At 48.6% G+C, this 14,862-nt stretch overlaps 1 protein-coding gene across 50 annotated transcripts in view; it reads left to right on the top strand.

Moving 5' to 3' along the window:
- The window catches only part of LRRFIP1 (LRR binding FLII interacting protein 1), a 147,453-nt gene that overhangs the window by 112,037 nt on the left and 20,554 nt on the right, over window positions 1-14,862 (top strand). For 42 of the 50 annotated variants that reach the window (XM_082395958.1, XM_082395954.1, XM_082395955.1 and 39 more), the window contains 4 exons: window positions 7,731-7,766; window positions 8,516-8,641; window positions 10,211-10,282; window positions 12,032-12,202. In XM_082395958.1, coding sequence (XP_082252084.1) covers window positions 7,731-7,766; window positions 8,516-8,641; window positions 10,211-10,282; window positions 12,032-12,202 — 405 coding nt within the window. The remainder of the gene's footprint in view (window positions 1-7,730; window positions 7,767-8,515; window positions 8,642-10,210; window positions 10,283-12,031; window positions 12,203-14,862) is intronic. The other 8 variants (XM_082395933.1, XM_082395948.1, XM_082395951.1 and 5 more) reach the window with 2 other exon arrangements.

Genomic DNA, 14,862 nt, shown 5'->3' with positions numbered 1-14,862 from the left:
TGGGATGGGGGGCTGACACAAGGACCAGGGAAGAACGTTCAGTGGACAGGGCCTGGGCTGTGTGCCGAGCGGTGTGCATGCCAGCGCTGCACCACGGGGGCTGCCACACCGAGGGCCAGGACCCCCCCTCATAGACCCTGGGGAGAAGAAGGTGAAGATGGGCAAAGTTGAACTTGGAGCTTGACTGTGGTTTGTAACTCACTTACACAACACCACAGTTAGACGCATCGATGTCTAAAATTCAGGAAGTGTTCCTGGTCATCAGAGAAGAGGCCGTGGGGCTGAGTCGCCCACTTGCACACATGCACCCATGGGTGCTGCTGATTTGTTTTTTAAATTAGATGCAGCCTTTTAAAGCCAGGAGTCTTCACACCAAGTGCAGACATCTGCTTCTTCTGATGACGCAAACAAAGGGATGGATCCCTTTTGCAGACTGAGCCTGTATTGCTGAATCGGGGGCCTCAGTTCCCCCCACGCCTGCCCTGCTTTCTCTGACTCCAAGGCCAAGGCCAGAGCCATTTGTCACTGGGCTTGTCCTGATGCTTTCCTGCTAGTAGAGAAATGTTCTCTCCGCCATTTACACATCGAGGGTAAGAAAACAAAAGATAGATGAGGCAGGGGAGTATTAGAACAAGAGAGCCTGTTTCTCTGTGGAATTGAAAGCTGCCCCCTCGCCCCCCAGCAGTGAGGGGAATAGGAGAAGCCGCTTCCTGACCGCGCTCAGGTGGGGCAGGAAATGTGGGGTGACGGACACCCCCCAAAGCCCACTGCTCACTGCTCCAGCCCAGGACCAGTCAAGCAGGGGCAGTAAGATATCCAGCTGTTCCATATCACGTACGTTCAGTGTTCAAAACCTGGCGAGTCGCTTCTTCTGCACGTAGCAGACGGGACTGAAGCGCAGCGTTTGTGAGCTGAGGGATCCCTGCTCCGAGGTCAGCAGCCCCCGCCTGCGCGGCCCTGCCTGCCTGCCTCCGCCTTCAGGCCCTTGCTTGTGTGTTTCCGACGCACGTCATCGGCGTTTTCCCACGATAGATCCGACGTGGAGAGCCCTCGTCCTCAGGCGTAATGCTCGCTCTCTGGCACCCACTTTGGGGAACATGAAAGTTCACGGTGGTCAGAAGAAGCTGAGGCCTGACCCCTCCTGGGCTCCCTGCCTGGCGCAGCTCAAGCGAAGCAGGGAACTGTGGGCCCGTGATGGTCTGACGTCTTTGGGTTTATTCCGGCATCAGGATGAAGTCACAGAAACGCAGTCTAGTTCCCCGGACGGAAGAGACTGAAACCAGATATGAATTCCTCTGTCATCTGCTTCCTAAATCTGACAACAGTTTACTCCCACAAAATGGGTTTAGTGGACACGAGGGGTGAACGTGCATCGTGCCCGTGTCCCTGGGGCCTGAGGACGAGAGGCGGGGGTCTCTTGGTAACTGGGGGGCCCGGCAAGACCTCCCCACCCTCCCTTGGTCCCTTGAGAGCCCTGGGTTTGCAAGACTCTCAGGGACTTGCCTGAGCTGATTTTTCAGTTCATTACACACAGGTCACCGGTTCCACCTCCTTTCTCCCCTGAGTCAGCTGCTCATTTACAAAGGTCGACTGACTCAGGGTGGCGCGGTTAGTGAGCAGAGGTCAGCATCCGGGCACCTCACGCGGGTGTGGGGCGTCAGAGCTGAGGACGCCTCTGGGTGTGGCCCTCAGGAGGCAGAGGCACCTGTGTACCGCGCAGGGCACTTCCACGCGGTTATAGTGGCTCCTGGTCCTCTGAAGGATGGAACGTGGGCAGCACTCCTGGCCTCTGCGGAGAGTCTGGAGGACGGAGCGGAGTGAACCCTCTCCTCTGTGCTTCCAAACCTCAGTCCTCTTCCACGGAATCTGCCCCGTTTCTGTCTTCTGAGCCTGGACAGTCACACCCCTGGAAAGGGCTGGGAATTTGCATTTTGGGCTTGCGAGACGAACAGTGTAAGTGGATGCATTTGGCCTTGTTGATTGCAAAGAGGCCAGGAAGCTTGTGCTCAGACTCCCCTGGTCCTCCTGCCTGGGAGGGAGGAGCTGCAGGGACAGGCGGTGCCCAGGGAGAGGCCCGCGGGGTGAGTGACCCTCCCCGCCTGGCCTCTCAGAAGGACGCAGAGCAGGAAGCGGGCAGGGAGTTCCAAGACCCGGGTTAAGATGTCACAGCTCTCATTCCGGGCTGGGGACACCTGGCCAGGCACGTAGACTTCCTGAACTCCACCTGGAAAGACGAGTAATGATATGCTTGAAAAACAAAAACAAGAAAAGATTTGGGTTGATAACCTGCTTCTCCTGGCCGAGTTTTCCAGGGCTGTGAGTGTTGTCCACTGTGGCTCGGGGAGAATGATCCCGCCTGGTGATGCATCAGGAATATGGTTCCAGGGGGTGGTACGGGTGAGGGCAGGGGGCAGGGGCCTCTCCGGGGAGGAAGTACGAGCCGGGGCAGGGGCAGCCCTGGGAGGCTCTGGGTGTGGGATGTAGGCTGGTGTCCCAGGGGGCGGGCGAGGGGAGCGCTGTCCGAGAACAAAAGTAACCAGAATGAGGGAAATGATAGCTTGTCCCACTTTGAGAAAATAAAGGTACCTCAGCATCCAAAGATGCGAAGTGTGCCCCGCCCCCCGGGTCCTCCAGCCTCGTGGGGAGCAGAGAGGGTGCCCGCCCCATCTCAGAAGGGCATATGCTGTTGGACCTCATCTCATTTTTCACATTCTGTAGGTGAGCCCTATTTTCTTCTCCAGAATCTTCCTCTTAAGGAAGTTGGGGTCCGTTCATTCAGCCAGTGTTTGTCGAATATTCTAGGCACAGGGCTGCAGTGGTGAAGAAACACACCTGCTCCCCTCACAGACCCACAGGCTGGAGAGGCAGACCCCAGCAAATGGGCGCAATACAGTATAGAACTCAGAGCACGGGCTCGAGGGAAGAAGGCAGGATACTTCCAGGGAGTTGGACTCGGGAGTTTGGGTAATCCAGGCCCGGAGGAGAGCCTGGCAGAGGGCCTCGCCTGGAGGGGCCGACGCAGCTGTGTCATCAGGCCTCAGAACCCGGTGAACCTGCCGGGTCACGGAAGCACCGGTCAGGGGTGTCCTGCGCGGCGCCCAGGTTCACGTGCCAGTGTGTTTTCAGAGAAGCATTGGTGGTGAACAGGAATCTCAGCCCCATCTGAGTTAGAAAAACAAAAGACTGTAATGACTCATGTTTTGTGTCGTGTGAAGAGGTGGAAGCAGGAACCAGGTGGAAAAACAGGTCTTGAATTATAAATACAAGAGTTCAAGGACCAGTCATTCAGGATGAGGTCAATATTATCGGACTTAAAACCAGAAATTTCCATTCTAATGGTAGCTTCCACTGCTGTTTGTATCTGAAGGAAAATTACCCTTAAAATGGGTGTTTTCTGAGCAGCGTCCAGTACTGTCAGTTGGTTTCTCGAGAGGGACCCCGTGATGACACTGCCTCCGTGATCCCATTTCCCCTCTGGGGCTTGGGGCACCACGAGGAAAAGTCCCTTTCTCCCTGGCCCCTTTGCTAGGGTCTTCCCACGCCCACCTACTGTACTCTGTCTCGAGGAAGGTGGGCAAACCAGATGGTGATATGGAAAACTTGGAGTTTGAAACCTCACCAGACATTATATTTAAGTGAGCCTAAATAGTATGCTCATTTAGACACGATTTTAGAAGGTTGGAATTAATAAAATATTTAACGTGCTACGTTAAGTGTTTGTTTTTGAAAGGAAGAGTTGCCATAATTTAAAAGTTCACAGAAATTTTTTGGAAGTGACTACCTCCCGTAGGTTTTAAAAGATGCCTTTTTATACACTCCATTGTGATTATAAAATACTGGTTTGCATGTTTCATAAGCCTGTTACTATAAAGTTTTCACACTGACCTAAAACGTTTAGTATTGCTCAGTAAATGAGAGTAGGAAGGCTAACAGGCTGCAAGATCTGTGGTGCTGCCGCCCTTCCTCGGATAAGAAGGCGATGTCCACGAGGTCCCGTGGCTCGTCCGGGTCCCGTGCCGCCGTGGGCTGCAGCGTGTTGGGGCACGTGTGGTCCACGGCGTGCCCTGGGTCACATCATGCAGCGGAAACGACAGTGTTTAAAAACCCTTCCATCTATTCTGTTTCTTTGTATATTATTTTCAGAGGTAAAGTACTGTGCTTTATGTCAAATTAAACTCACCGTCAGGGTTACTTATCTGTTCTTTGTTAGGGGCAGTGAGGGGTGCCCTGCCCGACCAAGGCTCCGTGGGCCGGTCCCACTCCGCTCGACACAGGCTGCCATCTAGTGGCAGCCGGTGGGGCTGCAATGGCTCCATGCTGCTGCACGGCTTTTCTCCCTCCCTCCCTCCCTCCCTTTCTCTTCCTTGCCTTGCCTTCCTTCTTTCCTTTTCTTCCTTCCTTCTGTTTTATTGAAATATAGTTGATTTACAATGTTGTGTTAATTTCTGCTGTACAGAAAAGTGATTGTTATACATATATATATTCTTTCTCATATTCTTTTCCATTATGGTTTATCACAGGATATTAAATATAGTTCAGTTCCCTGTGCTGTACAGTAGGACCTTGTTGTTTATCCATTCGATATATAATAGTTTGCATCTGCTAATCCCGAACTCCCAATCCATCCCTCCCCCAACCAAAACTGCACCACTCTCCATGGGGCTCCGCGTACTTCTTAGGTTGCAGGAAGGCTGGCAAATACACATGTCCCTTGTCATTCAGAAAACAGACAAACTGTCAGTCACCCTGATACATAAAATACAGATTGGAAACAATAGTCAAGCATAGATTGGCTCTAACTCTCATTGAGCGCTTAATTTTTCCCTCCGTGGTCTCTACTTAAAAACATGTCCTGAATTTTCACATTCTGAGTGCGTTATCTATTTCAGAACAAAGGCTTTTTTCAAACTACTTTTAAACTTTCTTTAAACTAAAGAGAAAGCTATGGTTTTAGGGTTTTTTCTCCCTTATTTGGTGTTTTGCAAATTACAAAAGCAGTGTTTGTGTTTATGGTGAGACAATGCAGAACAAAGCTATGCTAAAGGCCCCCAGGAAACCAGTGCTTTGGGGTCTGGTGTATAGTTCTTCTCGTCTTTCTCACAAGAAATACTACAAAAAAGAAAGTGGGGTCCTTCTTTTATGGGCACGGATATCTCTGTAGGTGAACATAGGATTTCTGGAGCTTCATTTCTCTAGGCAATATTTATCTGTTGCTGATGAACAGTCAGGAAAGACACTATTTAAACTGCAGAGCAAAACAGCAACAAGCTTCTCACGGTAGCTTCATAGCCTGTTCAACTGAATCTTCCCTTTCCACCAACAGTTAAATTACCCTCTTTATTTTCATCTCATTAATATTTGTTCTGTAAACTAACTTGTTCTAGGGAGTAAAGGCCTTGTGTCCAGGAGATCTAATGAATGGATTCTGCAGCAGAGCAAGTGCTAGACAGTTAGCTTTTCCTTCGTTATTTGAAATTTTCAGGAATATTTGTATTCCCAAGTGGAGAGGAGACCCACACTTGAAATGCTAAAATCATCCTCATGACTCAGAACATCGGTCCGGGGCTCCCTGGGGCTCTGCCAAGGAGGATGAGATAGAACCATCTCAATTGTAGGCCATCTACAGATGTTCCAGAATATCTAGTTAGGCTGGTGTGACATGCACATCTGAAAAAATATATAAGTTTACACATACTAAATGCACGTGCCAACAAATGGCAGATGGTGTGCGATATGGTTGTGAGTGAGCTGTCTTTATCTAATGGGCTATGACTGCCACATCGAGAGTGAAAAAGGATGCACGTGGCCAAGAGTGTCTGGAAATCTCCTGTCCTTGGAGGCCAGCCGGCTGTGGCCCAGTGGAGAGGAGAGTCCTCTGGGCGGAGGGAACGCCAGAATCCAAAGCCCCACCCGCCCAGGGGCTTATTTAGCAAGCTGGGAGTGAGGCCAGCGTGGGTCACCCCGCTGGCCTGAGAGCTGCAGCTCCTTCATGTCGTCTCCTCAGGACAAGAAGGAGACTGGTTAGCTGAGAGTAGAAAGTCCTTGCTGAAGACCCAGATGTGAGCTGGGTGCGTGAGACCAGATGCAGTGGATTTGGGAGCCAGACCCGGGGGCCAAATTGGATCTGTCAAGCAGAAGACCCTTGAGCTTGACTCTCCTGAGCTCAGAGCTGGTTTCAGAAGTTGCCTTCTTTTGAATTAATCAAGTATTTTGTACGATTCCATCTGATCCCCTTGGTCGGCTGATTAGCTCTCACACTTTGCTGTGCTATTCTAGTGGTTACTTCCGGCATCCTGCCCTTGCAAAGAAGGTTCGAGGAGCTTGAAGGAGAGAAGGTGGCAGTCAGTGAGCCTTCTTGGTGGGGTACAGGATGGTGAGGATGTGGGCATCCAGCCCAGCAAGGGCCCAGGGTGGGCAGAGGAGAGGAAGTGCTCGTCTTTACAGGAAATCACCGCCATTACGGCATCCTGACCTGTGCTTAGCGCCTGCACCCACACGCCCCGTGCATGACGACGTTGTGGGCAGTTGACCTGTTTGTGAGCCGCTCTGTGGTGGCCTTGGACCCAGACCCGTTAGGATTTGTCCACCTGCAGTCTGGATGGTCTGTGGCGTAAGCAGTCAAGGGTGACTGCAGGGTCCCAGCTCACTCATGAGGTCTCCTGAATCAACGGTGTGATCCCACCCATCACGGGCATCTTCAGTTGACTCCCTGGCCATCAAATTTAAGAACCTCTGAGCTACAGGAGGTGGGATTGGAGGCATGATGGGAAAATCCAGAGAGTCTGGAGACAACTTGGTGCAGGGTTCTCTCGCCCTCTGGGACCTTTCCCATGGGCTTTCGGAAAGGAGCCCTCAATGTGCCGAAAAAAAAAAAAAGAAGAGAAAGTTGGCCTTTCGTTGGATGCTAATCAAAGAAAGAAATAGCACCAGTGCAGCCTCAGACTGTTGACCCCAACAGACCCTCACAGGGCAAGGGTCTCCCATAGGGTTGAAGCAGATGTGCTGTCTTGGGGCTCTACAGGCTGCTGGGGGTCCCGCAGAGACCCCTGCCTGCAGGAGGGAAAAGAGAGGATTCAGAGACAGTCCAAACAGGAAAGATTTTGAAAAGCCAAATTCTTGGGGTCCCCCTTTTCACCCAGCAAATTCTCCTGTACCGTCACCCACCCCTAGCCAGCTCCCCACATCTGGGTGTATATCTCAAAATGTTTAAACTAGAATTTTCACATTGACTCAGTTACTCAGGAGCAGTGGAAAAACTGCAGTTGGCTCCACTGCTTTCTCTTGCTTTGGAGACCAAGTTTAGTGATAGTCAAAATTACAACTCTGTGTGGTTGCATCTTCCAGCCCCCAGAACCATGGTCATATTCTCACGTTCCGATCATAGTAATCGTGGTGGGTGAACGAGGCTGGTGCCTGTCCTGTCCCACACTGTGTCCTGCACACACGTAGAAACTGGTCAAGTCATCCTGTTCAGATTCAGTTCATTCACAAATCATCTTCCTGTGGAAATTGTGAAAGCTGAAAAACCACACGGTGAAATTCAACCAGGCTCACTGAGCTGCCCATGGGCCACCGCTGTGACACCAGCGTATCCTAGAGTCTCATGGCAAAGGAGTGTTTAAAATCACAAAGGAAGCTGATGATTTATTTTATTATTATCTTACCCCCTAAATCCAGATTCTCCATTTAATGCTTTTAAGTATTTAACATTTGTCCATTTTCCTCTCCAGGTTGAAGAGAGACCAGAAAAAGACTTCACGGAGAAGGTAAGGAATTTCTGTAGAGCTTTATATTGTGTCATCTATAAACCACGAGGGTCCCGAAATTTATGGATGAAACTAACAAGAAAATATATTGCTTGATCTTTTTTTTTATTATTATTAATTTATTTATTTATTTATGGCTGAGTTGGGTCTTCGTTTCTGTGCGAGGGCTTTCTCTAGTTGCAGCAAGCGGGGGCCACTCTTCATCGCGGTGTGCGGGCCTCTCACTGTCGCAGCCTCTCTTGTTGCGGAGCACAGGCTCCAGACACGCAGGCTCAGTAGTTGTGGCTCACGGGCCCAGTTGCTCCGCGGCATGTGGGATCTTCCCAGACCAGGGCTCGAACCCGTGTCCCCCGCATTGGCAGGCAGACCCTCAACCACTGCACCACCAGGGAAGCCCTACTTGATCTTTAATAAAGAATTTCACCATGGGGTGAACAGGACTAGTGGCTGGCTCACCAGGCAACACACAACCTCTGGGGTCCCCGGGGGGCCACTTCCAGTGTGTGTGTTAAACCTGCAGAACAGTGAAGGAATTCACGATGGGCCCAGCCATGGAGCTTACAGTTAATCCAGACAAACCCCGAGCATCCATGAGGCCCCTCGAGGTGAACCTCTTTTTGTTGCTCACCATAAACCCACCGAAGATTTTCCAGTTTGGAAACTGAACTCAAGTAAAGGTCCCATCATAGTAGACTGAGAAATAATTTTGATTTTGGCTGAAATCGCACTTGCTCTTTGCCACTTTGTAGGGGTCTCGAGGCCTGCCCGGCCTGTCTGCAGCCACACTGGCCTCCCTGGGTGGGACTTCCTCTCGAAGGGGCAGCGGGGACACCTCCATCTCCATTGACACCGAGGCCTCCATTAGGGAAATCAAGGTAAGGCTCTCTCCTTAACGCATGACCGAGAGAAACCTTCTGTGAAAATCAGTCTTCAAGTAAAAAAGGATTTAATTTGTAAAGTTCCAGCTCTTTCTTCTCGGTCTGGTCTCCCCTCCCTCCCATTAAGCTTGGTGTTCTAGTAACAGTAGGGCCCGGCCCAGTTCTGGTTCCTGCAGGGAGCCGCCCCTGACTTCCCCACCCGGGTAGGGCCAGCACACCTGCGCTGGGATCCCTCAGCCCCCCGGGCGCACCTGGGCGAGACCCCCCCCCCCCCCACGCTGCCCTGAGGCGCTCAACCACCTCTGTGCACAGAGCAGGAGTGGACATTCCGCCCTCAGCGTTGGAAGGTGCTGGACACAGATTACCCGCTGCTCCCGACGGTATCACCCTGCCCTTCACGCATCCCCGCCCTCTGCCTGCAGCGTGCCCTTCCTCTCCCTTTGTAATATGCGTAATATGCCTTCCGTAGACCCCATCGTGGTATCTTAGTGATTTTTCCTTCTCCCACTGGTCTGCGGACACTGTTCTCTGTTACATCCTCAACACTGAGTGCGTGACAGAGAAATGGGCCTCTGCTTGTTAAAGTAACTAGGGACGTTGCATCTGAAAAGGAGACTGTGCAGAGGGAAGGCTGAGTCACCAGACCTCGTGTCCTCTGGAGAGAGCACCAAGGCCAGGGAGGCTCTTCGGCTCTTCCGGGTCAGATTTGGCTTCATTTACGGACAAGCTTTCTCGTAATGAAAACTGGTGAAAGGGAACCAGCCTCCATTGGTGCTACCTGAACAGATGGATGACATTTGCCAGGGAGGCCAGAGAAGAGCTTAAACATCAGGTCCGGTGGGACTAGGTTCCCCTGCAGACGCCTTCCAACTCCTGTGCTTTATAAGAACAATGTTTTGACTTCTGTTCCTGGAATGTCCCTCCCTGTGTGGTCCCTCGGCCTCCTGCAGCCCTTTGGTCATCCTTTACCGCCTTGAAGTAGAGTTCGCTGCTGTGTCATAAGCTGTGTCTGGTCTTGGGTTGTGAGCATGATTCAGTCGTTCAGTAAGGATTTATTGCAACTCCAGCTCACGCCAGACACCAGCCCCTGGGAATGTGGCGGTGAACAAGACGGGAAAGTAGAGTCCTTGGGCTCTGTAAGGGCAGGGACAAGGCTTTGCTGATTTCTGTCTTCAGTATCTTACTGTATGTAGCACAGAGCAGAACTCAAAGAGCTTGAATGAACTGTTAAATATGAGTAAATTAACCTGTTCCCTGTTCCATTTTCAGAAGCTCATTTGCCTGTTTTATAAAATTGTGTAAAAACATATGAAGACACATACCTTTGATAAAATTGTGTGAAAATATCATATGAGATACACCTAAATTTTCATCTTTGTAGTATTGAAATTCATCTTATTTTCCTTTTAACACTTAAAAAAGTTAAAAGAAGATTGCTGCTCCAACTACTCAAATAAGGAAACCACCCAGAAGTAGAAAAGAATCAGAGAATCGCCTCTCCTTCTTTGTGGTCTCTGTCCATTTTTCCCTTTGACATCATTTGCCTTTTTTTGCCATTTCCCCCAGGAACTCAATGAGTTAAAGGACCAGATTCAGGATGTAGAAGGCAAATACATGCAGGGATTGAAAGAGATGAAGGTACCAGCTTACGGAAGTGTGGACTCATGATATTAACCCAGCTTAACTTTAAAAAATCCTACAGAAGACATTCAGACTGCATGCTTGCTCTAAAGAGGCTCCAGACTGTAGACCTCAAAGTGGCAGGAGTGCTAGTAGCATGGGTGTGTGTGCTCATGGTTTTCCCAAAGGCAGCTTTGAAACCAAGACTTGAAAATTGTAACTCCTCATTAGCAAATGTTACTAACATGTTTCCTGGTGCATGTCTTGTACTCACCTCCCCACCACACCTGGCTTAAAAACAGTTTCTCATTTCCCACAGAAGCATACCCTACACTTGAAGAAGGGTTTTTGGTTTTCTTCACTTTCTGCAGTCCTTACATACAAGGAGTGCTTCAACTTAATTTGCTTCTCAAAACACCTGATGTCTCCCGATAAGGAAGTTCTGTTGCTGTGCTTTTGAAACACACAAATCATTTGCATACTGTGCCATTTTACTAAGCGAAGCAATGTCTGAATCTGTATCTTCTTGGATTTATTTGAGTAAATACACGGTACTTGTAGAAAGTGGAATTAACTGCATTGTGCCGACCAGGAAATTGAGTTACCAGGCTCCCTGGAAGTGAGGTGGGGCGTCAGGGACTTTATTCTCTGGCTTCACAGGGCAGCTCGGGCAGCTCATGAGTCTAGCAAGAGATGGTAAATCTGTTCCTTCCTTTTCAGCTCCTGAGAAAGTACCCCCAAACCAGTCTGAGTGCAGTATCCCAGGGGCACCAAATCACATGACTAATTAATCAGTTTCCTATTTGTCACCGCTCTTTAAAAAGGGGGGAAAATTAAGATTCTGGCTTTCAACTCCTGCTGGAGTTGGAAAGAGAGCCATGGAAGCAGCGCAGGAGTCACTGGTCCCACCTGAAATCCTTGCCCTGGTTTGCAAGTGCAGGCGAGAGCAGCGCTGGTCTCCGCAGAGCCTCCTGGTAGCACCTGACACACGCCCGACCCGCCAGTGCCCGCCTTTCTGTAGCTCAGGGTCCTTTGCACCTGGGATGCTGCTCTCTGTTCTCCCAGAGTCGTCTCCCGCTGGCCTGTGCTTCGGGATCCACACGCTGCTGTACTCTGTTGCCTGCCCTGCCGGTGTGTGAGCCCCGGGGTTGAGGGGGGCATGTTTACTTTGCAGGCCTCTTTCCCTGGTTGGCTTTTCAAAAGAATGAGCTTTGTCTTTCCGGGACATACCCAGTGAGGCCTGTGTGCCTTGTTGAGTTTTCCTATGGGTTGAACATGTGAACTTCCACTTCAGCCTCTCCTGGTTCATAAGCCCCAATGGGGACAGTGGGCCGCTGGTGGCAGGTGTTCTACTCCCCCTCCCCAGTGCTGGCTCTGTCCCAGGTTCTGGTCACGTGTCTTGAGTGGTTACTTCAGACACCTGTACAACGGGCTACAGAATCAGATCCCCACAACCAGGGCTCTGCTGCCTCTGTGACCAGAGCCCCTTCCACCCAGCGTCCCCCTTGTCCTAATGACTGTAAATTATCTTCATCCCTAGACGCAGTTAATAACTAATTTCCTGAGTCATGAGAATTGGAGCAAATTGAATAGGGGGACTTTTGGGGCATTTCAAATTGCCATGTGTTTCTTCTTCTGATTCATTTGCTCTAAGAAATAAAGTCTAAATTTAGGGCTGCGTTTTTGGAGGTTTTGTTAAAAATACTGAACTAATCTGTGTTTCTGTTTCCTTACTACAATTTCAAAAACATGACCTATTTTCTGCAGGACTCACTAGCAGAAGTTGAAGAAAAATATAAGAAGGCCATGGTTTCCAACGCTCAGCTAGACAATGAGAAGACAAACTTTATGTACCAGGTCGATATGCTGAAGGACATGATGCTGGAGCTTGAAGAGGAGCTGGCTGAGTCCAAGCGGCAGTGCGAGGAGAAGAGCAAAGTACGTGCTGGCGCGAGAAGGAAGGGTGGAGTGTACACATATGTAAACGCTGTGTGTGAGGACGGGAGAATATGGAGATATATAAATGGTATATGTAAGGATGGGAGAATATACATGTAAATGGTATATGTAAGAATGGGAGAATATACATGTAAATGGTATATGTAAGAATGGGAGAATATACATGTAAATGGTATATGTAAGAATGGGAGAATATATATATACACAGGCATATGTATATAAACGGTATATATAATTATAGTAGACTATGTATATAAATGGTATAAGTAAGGATGGGAGGATATACATATGGTATATGTAAGAATGGTAGAATATGTGTGTGTGTGTATGTATATATATTTAGTATATGGTATATACATGTTATACATGTGTATGAGTATATTTGTGTGTGTGTGGTTTTTTTTTAATTAATAGGCTCTTTTTTTTTTTTTTTTAAGGATTGATTGATTGATTGATTGATTGATTGCTATGTTGGGTCTTCGTTTCTGTGTTAGGGCTTTCTCTAGTTGCGGCAAGCGGGGGCCACTCTTCATCGCAGTGCGCGGGCCTCTCACTATTGTGGCCTCTTTTGTTGCAGAGCACAGGCTCCAGATGCGCAGGCTCAGTAGTTGTGGCTCACGGGCCCAGCTGCTCCGCGACATGTGGGATCTTCCCAGAACAGGGCCCGAACCCGTGTCCCCTGCATTAGCAGGCAGATTCTCAACCACTGCGCCACCAGGGAAGCCCTGTGTGTGGTTTTTTTAAAAACAATAGTTCTCCACTTGCCCTGGAAGCCCGAACATCTAAGAATAAGAATACCATGCTCTTTGCTGAGGGACTTGCAGTATTGGTATGCACAATTTCAATATGTAAACTAGAGACAATTTTACTAGGAGGACATTTGTGTGTTTTGAATGTAAGGTAAAATCATAACCATGAAAAAACCTGCCTACGGAAGACCCAGCATGCTTGGACAAAGCACAGTTAGATGCTTCAAGATTTTCCTGTTAATATACATTTCTTCATTCTTATTTTGTTATCGCAACACCAGAGAGAAATAGTTCCAAGTATCAAGGATTTTAAGAAAATTATGTTCATTTGTTTTCTGCTGATTGGGAAAAGACACGGTTAGTCCACTTGACAATTAAAAACCTTCATTAACCTCAGAAAAGGGTAGAATCTTATTTGGGCTTTCATTAAGAACCACTGGAATTAATATGTTAACTTATGATATCAACAAAAAGCATGAGCATATGTTGAAATTAATGACAGTAGGCTGATTTGGTGAAGGCTGGGCTTAGCTGTTCTTTGTGAGACAGAGAGCAAGGAATACTTGTTTTTCATATTTTAAGGAATTAGTCGGTTTGTCAAATCCTAGAATATTATCTAATTTTTCAGAGTTGCTGAGATAAATAGAAAATTTAATTTGTGAGTGTCATTATCTTTTTTTTTTTCTAACTAGCTATATCCTCTAAATCCTAAGGGTTAAAGCCAAATACCATAACAACTCAAGGGCCTCCTTCTTTCACTACTGTGGTTGAGTTAGAAGCTAAAGAAGAATTTTGTCCATGAAGTTCCTGATAACTGAACTCTGAAACAAAGGAGAAACTTTTCATGAGACCTGATGTCATGAAAGCTTTCTTTGAAACTAATTCATAATTTAGGAGCAGAGAGCATGTTCTGAACCCACTTGGGTGGAACAGTACTGTAACGCATTCTAAATGCTCCTAGAATGCCCTCATTTAGGCATCAGGAAGTAGACCAAGAAGCCCCGAATCTAATTCCAGAGAAGTGGGGTGATCCTGGAACGCTGACCCAAGGTGGGGACCATGGGCGAAGCAAAGCCCTACAGACATGTCTTTGTCACATCTAGGAGGGTCCAGTCACCCCCAGACTTCAGAAAGTGGGTGAGCACATGATGCCAGGGTGAGCTAAGGTCAAATCCCTTCTAAAATAACCGGTAACAAATCGAAGGAAGATGTTCCCTGCTGTTCTCTAAACTGCTGGCAGCTGGGTGGGCACCACACCATCGTTAGGGGCTGCGCTGCTGTGCTGAGCTGAGTGGGAGACAGAAGAGCATGTTGCCCGGTTCCAGGGATGAGTTTCATGCAGGGGAGGGTTGGACTGAGGGAGCGGCTTTGTGCTGACAAGGGCTTTGCTTCCCCCGCCTGTTTCTGTTTTGTCTCTGAGGTACAGAGCTGGCCGCCTACTGTTAGTGAGATAAACTTGACAAGGTAGACCATCCCTTTTTGTCCCAAAGAGTATTCATCGACATATTTCAAACTCACAGATGATTTTATTACCGCTCTTTTGCAAAGCTGCCTCCTCCAGGCCCTCAGCAGGCAGCCTGGGGGGCCTTCCCAGGGCACGGCTTACCTGTAAAGAAATCGGGTCATACTGTCAGCTGCATCAACTCCTCAGGTTAATTTTTTTTTTTTTGAATTTTTGGATTTTATTTTATTTATTTTTTTATACAGCAGGTTCTTATTAGTCATCAATTTTATACATATTAGTGTATACATGTCAATCCCAATCTCCCAATTCATCCCACACCACCCCCCCCCGCCCCTTTCCCCCCTTGGTGTCCATATGTTTGTCCTCAGGTTAATTTTACAGTAGATCGTAGGGGTGTCTTCTAGAAAATCCAGAGAAACTAGTTC

This window comes from Balaenoptera borealis (genome assembly GCF_965194805.1).
Source record: "Balaenoptera borealis genome assembly, chromosome: 6".
Taxonomy (NCBI): domain Eukaryota; kingdom Metazoa; phylum Chordata; class Mammalia; order Artiodactyla; family Balaenopteridae; genus Balaenoptera; species Balaenoptera borealis.
Note: the sequence above shows the minus strand (reverse complement) of the source record. Positions and strands in the feature narration are given on the sequence as shown.